We start from the raw sequence: 14442 nt of genomic DNA, 5'->3' as shown, positions 1-14442 counted from the left end.
TATTCCTTACTTCTTTCTATAAATACATGTTACCATCTGTACCTGTATCTCCTACTTTAATTAATTCCAAAGTCACTCAGATTCAGCCTTCTCCCTGTATTGTGTTATACCTCCATTTATCCTAACATACAGCCTATCTAATCTGCTCTCCAAAACTTCTTACCCAGTGTCCTGTACAAATGGTTCTGTAATTACTGAGCCCAATATGTTCTTTCATGTCACACAGGCGTATAAAATGCATCTGCTAGTAGATGAAACCCTTACTAAGCGCACAATACCTGGTCCCACTTTCAGCTGACGTATATGCATATCTTAGCCACACTAGCAGCATAGTGCTCTGAATAGCCATTGTTCACTGACATCTCACTGGTGTAGCTGCAGGTTTGCATCTGCATTTCTGACAAAGTTCAGCCTGCATAGTGTGTTACAGAGAGCAATGCATGGTGAATAGGAAGAGGCCAGTGGCTACTTTTCTCTCTCAGAAGAAAGGAATGGGTAGTATTGTTGCTTGATTGCCACCTGAGGAGGGGGTAAAAGGCAGCATTCATAGCCTATAGTAAGGCACCAGATACCTTTGCAAAAATGAGAATATGCATAAAGGCAAATGCATATCTTCCTACATGATGCATTCCATGCATGGGTCCTAAGAACTAGTTTGGGACACATAAGAGAAGACATTGCTGATGTAATGCACAATGTTTGAAGTTCATGGCTTTGTGTCTTTATCCAATGTAAGAGAGTATATGTGGAAGAAAGAAGGAAAGGATGAAAAAAAGTACAGTAATAGTTGGCAGGAAGACTGAAAGCTCAAGAAGCTGAAAAGAAAAGAAAGTAAAAATGTACCCATCTTACATATTTTCTTCTCCCAGGTTGCAAGTTGATAAGTCCATTTTTAAACTATTTATTATCAGCCATTCCACATCTCCACTGTGAACCTTTTTTCCCAAGGAATCAACACCAATATTTGTGTTTTTTTACTCATTCTGCCAGGCTTAATTTAGCATGATATAAGTTGTAACTTCCACAACACAGAATACCACTTCCTTCCAAAACCAAGTCCTCCTGTATTCAAAAATTACCTGGAATATTTATATCTTGATATGTTTTTTTTTCCTGGTGTATTAGCCTCACTCATCACATTTTTGTATATGCTTTCTTTTTCTAACCCTATATCTGGTAGACCTACCTTTTACCCTAAGCTTTTAACATTATATAACATCACCTTGCAACATTTCTGATAATAGAAGAAAGTACAGAAAGATTTCAGAAGTTGGTTTAAGGGAAATCTGAATAACCCACTTCTTTGATAAATGTATTTGCATCACTGCTTGTTGAAAGGATTCTGCAGAAACATTCCATCATCCTTTTGTACCTTTTCATATTCCTAATATATTACACCATATATATATATATATATATATATATATATATATATATATATATATATATATATATATTTATTTATTTATTTATTTATATCCCCACAGGCCATAATAGCCACATACTCAAATACTTTTTGTCTTGGATAAATCAGATTATACTGCAGAAAACTATAATCCTATGAGATACCAATATTAATTGGCTAAACTTGGACACCCCCTCCCCAGTAAACAGCATAAACTTTCAATGTTATACCCAACTCATTACTACTCCCACTCATGGTCTAGCAACAGACTCAGAATCAACCCTAGTCTGGATACTTGTAAGTAACCCATCCCCAAAACTACTCAAACTCAGGCATCCTACCAAATACATTAAGTGACCACCTTCCAGCATATACCTATAGGACTCACCCTCAAGCAATCAAAATGCACTCATATAGAACTTCCAATAAATTTGCCCACTTTGACCAAAATGAGTATATAAGTATCCTAAACTCCCATAACTGGAACCCATTAAAAATACTCCCCTTAGATGAAGCCGTTGACTATTTCAATAAACTCTTTTTAAATACTCTCAGTAGCCTAGCTCCAATGCATACAAAATGAACCAAAACTAAACCATGCCCCCTGTGAACAAAACTTACAAAACAAACTATCTTTCTTAGAAACAAAGCGTGAACAATATGGCTGAGAGATAGAACAAAACAAAATGAACTTTCTTACAAACAACTCTGTAACAAATCAAAAAAGCTAGTGATATAAGATAAAAAGATTATTTATCTGCTAATCTATCTACCTCATATAACAATCTCAAAAAAAGTTGTAAGTCTGTCTCCTCTCTGCTTAACCCAGGCACCATCCAAAACCCAACCTCTGCACCAAAAAAAAATTCACAAGAAATTTCCCAAGATTTTAATACCCATTTCATCTCTACCATTAAAAAGCTACTCAAAGACTGCCCACCCAGTCCAAACACACACTTTCCACCACTTACAGAACACACCCCCTCCCCTTCAGCTTACTCTAATACACAACCAGCCAACTCCTTCACTATCCAACCTGTACCCACGTCTCTGATCTTGAAACTCCTAAAACAACTCAAACCTTGCTCACTGGCTGCAGATAATCTTCCCCCTGAATATCTGCAACTAGCAGCCAGCGCAATAGCATACCCAGTTACCATTCTCATAAATCACTCTCTCTGAAACCTACATTCCTCTTCTATGGAAAAAATCCATCATTATCCATATACACAAAGGGGGAAACTCCCATGATCTTACTAACTACCGCCCTATCTCTATACTCTCCCCACTATCAAAAATCTCAGAAAAATGGGTTCACTTACAACTACTTAAACACCTCTCATATAATACTCTTCTGTCCTCTACAAAACATGGGCTCCGGCCAGGGCATAGCACTATTACTGCTCTACTGTCTTTCACTGACATTGTCAACAAAGCCTTAGACGCAGGCCATCCTACCTCTGTAATCTTATTAGACCTATCTAAGGCTTTTGACACTGTGTCACATACCAGGCTAAGTAAACCAACTATCAAAGCTTGGCTGTTCCCCAAAATCTCTCAACTGGTTTACCTCTTACCTGCAGAACAGGAAACAATCTGTAAGGTGGTTAAATGTTCAACCCTATTACCAACCTAACAATATAGGAGTACCGCAAGGATCCATTTTAGGTCCACTTCTGTTCAATGTTTTCATCAATGACCTGCAGAAAGCCCCACTAATCCAAAATCTCAGCCAATAAGCTGATGATCCAGCACTGATATCTACTTCCAACAATTACTTAGACCTCCATACAGCTACACAACAGGCCTTTACTTCAATTGAATCATGGCTTATTGATGCACAAGTTATGCTTAACCCCCAAAAAACTAAACTTTTATTTTTCTCTACAAAATCACCTGACTTTGACTTCAAAATGCTTGCTAAAGGTGGCACTGTAATAGAACTTGTAAAAACAGCCAAACTACTAGGTATAACAATAGATAAACTCACATACGAACCACATATCCTAACTGCTATAAAGAAAACCCACTTCAAACTTGGCAAACTATATCGCCACAATCTCTACCTGGATAAATATACCAAAAAAACTAGCCACTACCTTACTCATCCCCTCCCTCCTATATGGTAGTGCCATTTTTACTAATCTGCACACAACCCTTAGTAATAAATTACAATCCTAATACAATAAACTAGCTAAATTCGCCTCTGAAAAAACACACTGTTCTCATCACTGCCATGCTATCGCCGAGCTAACATGGCTAGCGTTTTCTCACCATCTACAATGCACCCAACTAACCTTAGCCCACAAACTAATTTCTAAACCTAATAACTGCCCTGCCCTTAAATCAATCCTACAAGCATACATCCCCACAAGAACACTAAGATCTTCCTGTAATCCGATGCTAATTGTAACTAAACCCAACAAAAGAGCAGGACAATGTCTGTTCTCCCATACTAGCCAGACTATGGAATAACCTTCCATCTGAAATAACCCAAATTGACCACCTAAAACTTTTAAAGTAGCCCTAAAAGCACATTATCTAAACAATCCATCCTGCACCTGCCTCAGGAGCAAACCACCTTAAACAGTACTTTGCACCAAATACTAAGATGACAAAACTTTGCAAAACCCAGTCTTCTCATTAATCTACTGTTTTCCTACAATACAGGATACTATAATTCATACCTATGATAGTATGTGTTTCTTAGTCCATTCTTTTTCTATTAATGTAACTTTATAACCTATTGTAAGGATTTTTCTAGTTCAGTTTAATGTAAATCTCAAGAAATGTAAATTGTAATATGTTTTCTGCATGTTATACTTGTTATATTTTAAGCTGTATTTTAAACATTGTCTTTCTGTAATGTTTGTGGAGCTTTTCTCCCTGGGCCTCCACTGAAAATGGGTCTCTGACCCAGTCAACTTTCCTGGTTAACAAATGTTAATAAATAAATAAATACCTATGTGCCCCCCACTAATTGCCCCAACATGTTAAATTTACAGTCTTTCTAATGTACACCATTAAGGTATGGAGTTTTATTCTCAGTTTGCACCTAGAGTGGAACCTTTGGATAAGTGAAATTTACCAGGTTAACACAATAAAATTAGTGAATGAAGGGATTTATAAGTTAAAAAAAGTTGGTATCTGCCACAGTAGTGAATTATACAACTAATTTCTCTCTATTTCAGAATTCCCTTGTTCAGGTATTTGTTAATTCACACAATGGTAAAACTATCATTCGTAGACAAACACCATTAAAATAAGTGATTTCTTGTCTGTTATTTCCTGTCCTCAGTATCTGAGAAATGCAAATACATGAAAACAATGTATTACCTGTTCCTGAATTTGTGCCATTGCTTACTGAGCTTAGTAAGGGTTGTTAAGATGCATTGAGACTTGTACCTGACTATGTATCTCAGTCAGAGCCGACTCCTAGATGGACCCTATGGACAGTCCCCCATCCACCTACTTCATGCCTTGGGAATGTACTAGGAAACAGGAACTTGTATAACCCCTGAAAACACTTTTTTGACAAATACATCTGTTCCATTTAGTGAACACAGAACTTGTAGCACTCTATTTGCCCTAGGATCTACTGGCAGTTACAACAACAACACTCCATGGCCAGAAATTTACAGGATGTATTGGAATTAAAGCACCTTTGATATCTGACGTGTTGTTTTCCGAAAACAGTAAAGTTGGCCATGAAAAGGAGAGCTGCATCAGCCTTCCATTAGACAGACACGTGTGCATACACATTCACACACACACACACACACACACACACACACACACACACACACACACACACACACACACATGCAGATACACACACACACACACACACACACACACACACACACACACACACACACACACACACACACACACACACACACACACACACACACACACCCACATACAGATACACACACCCACATACAGATACACACACACATACACGCAGACATGCACACACAGATACACATACACATACACATGCACACAGATTTTAATTGTTTCTGTTCAGTATAAAATCATGAAATATCTTCTTTTAAAGGTAAATATATTTTATGTTACCAGTATCACTTTCTCTGATAGACACTGCAGTATAAACTCTGAATATTCTTTCTGATAATATTAGGAGTTATACTATATAACAATATTGTAGTATATACTGGAATGTGATTATGCTCTAAAGATGGAGAAAAAGGCAAAATTTAAAGCACTTTTCTTATTTGTGGAAGGTACTAGCAATGTATTTTAAGTGCCCTTTAATGCTGTTAGCTCTAGTCTCATACTAAAGCATAAATCACAAACAGAGCAAAGCACCTGTATCACACTTCATGCTGCCACACAATTTGCACTTCCACACATCAAAAGGGTGTGGCAGGGCAAATTACATTATGACTTTTAAAGCTGTTACAGGATCCGAGATACAGATTGCTTCTGGTCAGTGTCTATGAGTCAACACTATGTGTTAAAGCTTTCATACCTATAAAACACATTACGCTCCTACAATTTCTTCTTTTTTTTTTTTCATTTTCTCTCTTTAGCTCATAGTATATTGGAGCAGCTAAAGTCACATCGACTACAAAGATTTGTATGACAGCACTATATGTGTTACAGCTTTCAAAGCTGTAAAATAATTACCACTGTTACACTTTTTTCCTTCTCTCTGTAACTAGTAATACATGGAGCAGGTAAAGCTTCATGCACTACAAAAGCATTATGACTTGGTATCTCCTTTCATAACCAAGGAGCTATTTGTTCTTGAAATGGATGTCAAGATTCACCTCTCAAGCTTTTGCTTCACTCTGCTCTTGAAGTGAGTTTCTTGACGCCCATTTCTTCAACATATAAGAACTTGGTTATGATCAGAGACCCAATCAAAGTCCTTTTTATTAAACCATATTATTATCATCTCTATAATAATTTATTCTTAATTACCATCCTTTATTTTTCTTGGTCACAGGTTCGAAACTGCCGCCTGGTTGGCCTCCTTGATCTTGCACTGGAAAAAGACTACGTACGTGGGAAAGTTGCTGAGTACATGAACAAACTGATTGGCTATGGTGTTGCAGGATTCAGATTGGATGCTGCTAAACACATGTGGCCTGGTGATATACAGGCAATTGTTAATAAGCTAAATAATCTGAACACTCGTTGGTTTTCTGGTGGTGCCAAGCCTTTTATTTTCCAAGAGGTAAGACATAATATTCAGAGTACTGGTTAATGATTTACTTTTTTTTATTGTGATTTGGAATGTAGTAGCCATCGTATATTATGTAAAAGAACCGCAGGTGGATTCACTTTCAGGAAGATTATTTATTTTCTTTCTTACATACATGCATCTGATTTGCTTTTATAATTTTTTTTAGATTCTCTTGTGTCATATTTACTACAATGTACCTGTGTTACAGTGATCAAAATTTTATAGTTCATTCTGGGTATTTATATCAGTTTATTTTTATCTGAATGTAGCATTTAAGGGAGAATCCCTGTCTAGCCAAGACAGCCCTTCTATGTACACAGTCATCAAGATTACAATGATTAGAACTTGCCACTTTACCTTGGAACCATCTTCCTTCCACCCTCTTCACAAAGTTCAGACCCTACTAAGCTCTCTTCTTAAGGCTTCTGTATCTAAGAATAACATGTCCATCTTAAAACACTTTAACATCAGTCTAATAGTTCAGCATGAGAACTATGTTATTGGAGCCTTAGCGTGCTAAGCACTTACCCAAATGTTACATTAGCCATCCATTCCTAACCTAAAATCCAACAACCACTCCCTAATACATTTTCTAACTACAGACAAATGTGATAATATATCCCTTACTCATGTTCAGTCACCCTTCCTCTGAGTAGCATCTCATGATTAACCTTCAAAATAAGTTATCCTCTGGTCCTGTAACATCAGTGCATTACCCCTCAATTAAGAAATTCTGATATATAAAACATAAATACCTGCTGGATTACTTCTCAGGTAAGAGATTTTGATATATAAAAAAATAAATAAATGCTGGATTACCCCTCAATTAAGAAATTCTGCTATATAAAAAATAAATAAATGCTGAATTACCCCTCAGTTAAGAGATTCCAATATATAAAAAATAAATAAGTGCTGGATTACCCTTTAGTTAAGAGATTCCAATATATAAAAAAATAAATAATTGCTGGATTACCCATCGGTTAAGAAATTCTAAAATATAAAAATAAATAAGTGCTGGAGAGGATGATATTTTAGATTGCCAGAATTAGAAAGGATATAATGTGCATAAACAACAAAATATACTTTTCCCACTTCTACTTTTTCATGGTTTGACATGCTTAAGGAATATCTTGCGTGAAAAATCCCACAGAGTTACAGAAAAAGAAAACTTTCTGCAAAACTGGTGTGAAATATGGCTTAGTCATAATGCTCACCCTTTTTTGTATGTACACACATATACATATATTTGATTTGGGCTATGTGAAGTCTAATTTATATGAGAATGTTCTCCTTCTCTGATGCTCTCATGGAGCTCATGGAAGATATGGTGTAACAATGAGCTAGGAATGTAACAGCATATATGTTTCTGTGGGTATTATTATGTTTTAATTATCTGTATTCATGTTTCTGTTGCCTATTAGTTTTGTTGTTGGGCTCCTCTGAGTTTCCAAAGTGTTGCTGACTTTTGCTCCAGTATGGTATCTACAAATACAGTTCACTGAATACAAGAGCAGATGGTAAACCAGTTCAGTATTTTAGTATTACCCAGCCAACATGGGAAGGAGACTTCAGGGTTAACAGCAGAGCATTTCAAAAAGAAAAAAGCTAAAAAACTTTGTAACCCTCTACCCACAAAGCTTACATAGTCTAACTCAAGACAATACATGCAGAATTTAAAGTCAATGATGGCAGCATTGCCAGACTTAATGTCTGATTTTATTTTTTGTTATTATTGTTTCTAAATGTTTTCATGGACTTTATTAAATCATAAAAGATCTCAACATCTTTGTTCACAAATTCTGAACAAAGCCATTAATAACTGGAGACAAAGGGCCAAAATTAATGAAAGATACTGCTCTTACAAACTTAGATAATTGCAAGGATAACAGGTTTTGCCTTATACATTTTCTGAAGGATATGCAATCTAAAAATCAAATGACTGTCATTATTTAATTACTGCAATCTTTAATGATTTGTCAGAAAACCACAAATTTTATGAGGAAGAGATCTGAGGCAAAAATATGGATGTTTTGTGAAATTCTGGGCATCTGAGATGTCTAGATAACACAGTCTCTTACATGAGCAATAGAATTCAGAAGTAATATCCTACAAAGAGCAGAAGTTCAGCCTACATTTGCATTCACATAGCATTCTGTGATGTTAAGCAACACGTGAAGAAATACAGAAGGACTATTACAAATACTCTGGATTAGCAGTTGATGAAACGTAAGTGATTCTTAATTAGTGCAACCAGCAATAAGACAAGGTGCAAAACTTACTATGTACTAATACTAACCCATCATATTCATCCTCTGGAAATGATGGCACAGTAATTCACTTAATATGCACCCTTGGCATGTGTGAAATTTCAGTTGTTTACTGCAAAGCTGATGTAGAGTGACATGCAAGTGTTTAGAAAGGGTCTATATTATGTGATCGAATGGTCAAATAGTGGAACACATAATAGTCGACCCTTAATAATTGAACCGCTACAATATCGAACGGAAAATAAAAAAAAAGAAAAACCCACCCAAACAAACCATTTAAATGCTCTACGCAGGGGGGAAAGCCCCCCTGCAGGTCCCACTCTTCCGCTACTTAAATATACCATCTCCGAGATCGCACTACAGTGCAGACAACGGAAAACTTCCATTTCTGCACTGTACGGAGATCTCCATTGAACTGTACGACATTGTGGCGGTTCGATTATTACGGGTCGACTATTAAGTGTTTGACTATTTGACCATTCAATCACATAATATAGACCCATTTAGAAAGCAGCTTACCATTTTAAACTTTAGTATAATAACTATAAATACAGCAGTTTACACTTTGTTATTAATTAATGTCTGATTCAGGTGAAGGAGGAGGAGTCAAAGAAGACCATATGGAAGTTTCTGCTCTGATGTTTCTGGCTGTCTGACCAGCTAGGTGCCAAGTCATAGGATTTGTGTTTAACAAAATGTATGAAGTAACAGGACTGTTGGAAGAATTATGACAACCATATTATCTGACTTCTTTCATTATCTGTTTTTGTCAGTCACTGAAATGAACATGTAGTAATAATATGTAAAATGGTTTTAAGTTTTGAATAGTGCAATATTTTTCCTAACATTTTTTAAGGCAGAGCACTTGATTTGTAAGGAAAATGGCTGAAGATGTTTGGGGTGATGACTTGCAAAATAAGTTTATTTATTAAGTGCCTTTATGTAGTTATACAGACTGACTGAATAAATTATGATTAATATTTTAACAAATAAATTGACCTATCACATTCTTTGCTTGCTGCTAGCATGCCAATGCAAAATCTCTTGACTGTCTTTCAAACATGAAACAAGGTTTAGATGAATTTGACTATATGAGAGAACATTGTTTTCATCTCAGGTTAGAAAATGGAGCATCACAGCCATAAGCAAACATTTTATATAACTTTTTTTCAGGTTATTGATCTTGGAGGAGAACCTATCACTGTGAATGAGTATACTGGAATTGGGCGTGTCACAGAATTTAAATATGGCCAAAAGCTGGGTTATATTATCCGTCGCTGGAATGGAGAAAAGCTGTCATATCTGAAGTAAGAACATTTTACAAACATAAAAATAGTGAATGTAATTGTGTTACTTTTGAAATGAAAACCAAAAAATGTCATAACTGTTCACGTTTTCTTTTTAAGGAACTGGGGAGAAGGTTGGGGCTTTATGGCATCAGGGAAAGCTCTTGTTTTTGTTGATAACCATGACACTCAAAGAGGTCACGGTCCTGGTGGGGCTTCCGTTCTTACCTTCTGGGATTCAAGGTAGGTATCATGGCATTGCAATTTTTGGAACTTTTTTCTTTGAAACTCATTTTTGTCTAATACTGTTTTTTTTTTTTTTTGACAGGTTGTACAAAATTGCTATTGGATTTATGTTGGCACATCCTTATGGATTTGCAAGAGTGATGTCCAGTTACAACTGGCCAAGAGACATTCAAAATGGACAGGTAGGATTACATATTCATTGTAGATCCTCTGCGTTATTTATCAGGCTACTTATAAAACTGATAAAAAGTATTAATTTCTGATTGGCTAATACTTCCTCTAGCCATGTTTTACAGAAGCAAAACCTCCAAGTGGAGCTACTTACAAATCCCCAACTGTAGTAAAAATATATTTCACTTAGCTAGCAACCACAGAAGAAAAATAGATGTCAGTCATTTTCTTTATTTTACAGTGGAAAACAGTTCCCCTGTTACTTACCAGAACATTCATCAGTCTATTGTTATCTGAAAAACATATTTGTCTTGTATATTGTGCTTTGTTATAACTTCATATAATTAAAGAGTACACACATACTGTCATATAAAAGGACCTATTTTATCTACAAGTTGTCATAAAATTAAATACAACAAAATGTACAAATATAGAAAAAAACGGTCATATAAATAGTAAACAAAATAGATTGTGTTAGCATTATAAGACACTCTGATGTATAGTTTATTGTCTGATAGGTGCTACAGACACTTGGTAAAAGTGCTTTATGCCTTAATACATACCAGGGACATGCAGCTATCAAACAATAAGACACTCCTTATCATGCCTTATTTCTTACTTATAAAATTCACTTTGCAGAATAAAAAAAGAGTAAAATAACACTTGATGACACAATTATACTGGGAGCTGTCTAAATTGCATTGACTTAAAAAACAAATCTTCGAAAACCTAAATGGGTATTTAATTGATTCATAATATAGATACAACTTATTTGAAATTGGGACATTTTATAACAGGTCATAATTTACAGGGCTGTTTCTTATTTGGTCTCCTCAGCATCAAACAATATAATCTATTATTTTTATTTTTATTTAATTTTATATCAGACTAAGTTATTTTCTGTTATTTTTATTCATCCACTGCTGCTTTGGCCACTATTATTTTCACAGGATTATTTCTTCTTATCATGATTACTTTTCGCTGTTTTCATAATCAACGTTTCATTGCTTTGTAAGTTTTTTTATCAATCTCCACTATTCTCATATGAAGCATTTACCTTTCTTTCTCCAAATACTTTATTTATAACCTTACTCAGAAAACTTTCTTAGGGTTCCATTTGTTAGCATTTCTACACACTTTGCCTCACTCTCACATTTCCCACAATTCTTCCTTTCTCCATTCATTTACTCTTTCTTTACTTTGTATCAATGCACTGCCCTTTCCTAAGGGGGTCAACAATACTTTTTTGTTAAACTGTCCTTCCAGTTGGTCAGTTATCAACTTTAAAAACTAAATGAGAACTGAAAAACATAAGACATGAGTGCTGTCTTATCCAGTTAATTCACAATGCATAGTGCTTTCATTTTAATGAAGTGAAAAAATTGACAGCAGTTGATAATGGCAAGGGGTTTTATCAAGCATGTGGATAGCCATAAGCAATTGTCCAGTTTCAGAAAAAAGGGAGCTAAAATGGGATACTTTAAAGACATTCAGTGCTGTATTCCACTCACTCTGGAAAGTTGACACCATTTAATTAGATATGATCAAGCAGAAGAAGAATTATAAATTGAAGAACATCATAAAAGAGGAACCAGCTTTCACATTTTGAAATGGTAGGGGCATTTTCAGAAAGCATCTAGGACAGGACAGAGCTGCAGATTATGATCTCCCAGTGCCACAGAAAGGTGACATATGAGAGTGGAGATGTGAGGAAACAAAAACAGGTAGACAGTAAATCTGTTAGGAGGTGAAAGAGAGAAAATCCTCTTAAGAGGCAGCTATCGCTGTGATAGGAACAATGCACATGCTACTTGAGCTCTCAGCACAACAAAAGCATTATGTTTTAGAAGTAATACTTGGTACAGCAATGGTGCTGGCACTAAAAATATGAGCTCAGTGCATGCTTTAGGATTAGAGGATACATATGTTTGGCAACAACAAGAAAAGGTGCCATTTTAAAATATCCACATCCCAGAATAAGGAAAATGATTTAAATGTCAGGTTAATTGTTTCTTTGTCTCAGCAGCTCAATGAAACTATACTAAACCTGATATATTTCACATGGTGTTGACTTTTTTTGAAGCAATTATGACCATCAATAAAAGAGGCTATATATCTTTAGGCTGCATTCAAATTATATATTGCCATAAATTTATCTGGAAAATGTTAACTTAAGTACCATTTTTTCAAGCTGATTGAACAATACACTGCAAAATATTGATATTTTGTAGCTTATTGTATGTTTTACAGTATTTTATCATAGCTGTTCCCCACTTGTATACATGCAGTAAATACATACAGGGACTTACATTAGGTTCATGGGTAAGTACTAGGCTAGCTACCCTTGTAGACCAATTTAAGCTTAACCAATTTCTCTTAGTGAGAAGCAAACCTTGCACTGCTTTCCTGTGAAGTAAATTACTTAACTATTATGCCTAGCCCCAACCCTAGTTCTAAGATAATTGTATGCCATTATGTGTGATAGTACCAAACTTAGGTCTGACTGGTAACCAAATCATCAGTGTGCTTCAGTCTCATTATACCTAGAATTTATGCATGTATTTCTTTGACTGGGATCAGGACAAGTAAACTATTCTTACAATTCCTAAGCAGATATTTAAAATACATTGGGAAAGCAGATTGTTCTATTGTATTGCCTGTGTGATGTATGCTGTTCTTAAATGAATTTCCAAAAGAATAAAATTATGTGACCTTAGACATTTTGCAAAGATTAACAAAGAAAAAAAATGAAGGCTTTATGCAAAAGTGCATATCAGTAAAGATATCAATTAGTGTATTACTTCTTAAACTCAGCTGTCAAATATTTCAAAACTACTGAATGCACTTTTCTCAGAATCCAAATGAAAAAAGTACAATTTCATTATGGACTGTTTGTAGGCCATCATTCACTTTATAGCAATACATTTTAAACTAAAGTCACAATAGATAAACAGAACTGTAATGTAATAGAAGTTACAATTTTCCAACTATTTCTGATTTCTGTCATTTCTTATATCCAGGATAAGAATGACTGGGTTGGACCACCAGCCAACAGTGATGGATCAACCAAACCTGTTACAATTAATGCAGATTCAACATGTGGTAATGGCTGGGTCTGTGAGCACAGGTGGCGCCAAATAAGGTAAATATGTCTCATTTCTATATTTTCAGCATTAATGTATTGTACATACCTGCGTCTTAACCAGAATAATGGGTCTGGATACTTTCAGGAACATGGTGAAATTCCGTAACGTAGCTGATGGTCAGGCCTTTGCAAACTGGTGGGACAATGGAAGTAATCAGATTGCTTTTGGACGTGGAAACAAAGCATTTATTGTAATTAATCTGGATGATTGGTGAGTGTTTTATTTTTGTGTAAGAATGATTAAAATAAATCTTTGCTAAATTATTTCTTAAAAACGATTTTTTTTAAACATCAGCTGCTATACACACTCCACTAGTATCACCTTGTGTCTTATAATTCTAGACTGTCTGCAGCTTTGTAGATTCACATTGGCTGTATCTTTGAGATGGCCTTTGAATAGATGCTGATGCACTTTTGACTGACTGTAGATGCATTCACCGATTCAGTGATTGTTGTAGTATCAACTTGCTTTAAACCATATGTAATTGTATTATCGTCACTATCATCACACGGTATCACCAATGTTGGCATACAGATTAGCACATAGGTAGTCCAATAAGGACTCTCTTCAGCTGGTTCCCAATATCTATGAAATGTGGTTTAACCTCACTGCATAATATCTCTGAGATATGTCTTGATCCAGTTCAACAACTTTTGTCTCACTGATCAGCAGTGCATGTTTGTTTTTGTAGTCTCAGGTTAAC

The 14442-nt window shown here is 35.4% G+C and overlaps 1 protein-coding gene across 1 annotated transcript in view; it reads left to right on the top strand.

The window, feature by feature from the left end:
* The window catches only part of LOC122813593 (pancreatic alpha-amylase-like), a 32280-nt gene that overhangs the window by 17048 nt on the left and 790 nt on the right, over window positions 1–14442 (top strand). Inside the window, exons 4-9 of the mRNA XM_044086004.1 lie at window positions 6384–6614; window positions 10064–10197; window positions 10297–10419; window positions 10505–10604; window positions 13614–13735; window positions 13824–13949. Of these exons, the coding sequence (XP_043941939.1) occupies window positions 6384–6614; window positions 10064–10197; window positions 10297–10419; window positions 10505–10604; window positions 13614–13735; window positions 13824–13949 (836 nt within the window). The remainder of the gene's footprint in view (window positions 1–6383; window positions 6615–10063; window positions 10198–10296; window positions 10420–10504; window positions 10605–13613; window positions 13736–13823; window positions 13950–14442) is intronic.

The sequence above is a fragment of the Protopterus annectens genome, chromosome 10.part0 (assembly GCF_019279795.1).
Source record: "Protopterus annectens isolate FY-2018-M chromosome 10.part0, PAN1.0, whole genome shotgun sequence".
Lineage (NCBI taxonomy): Eukaryota > Metazoa > Chordata > Ceratodontiformes > Protopteridae > Protopterus > Protopterus annectens.
This window is presented reverse-complemented; position numbering and strand designations above follow the sequence as displayed.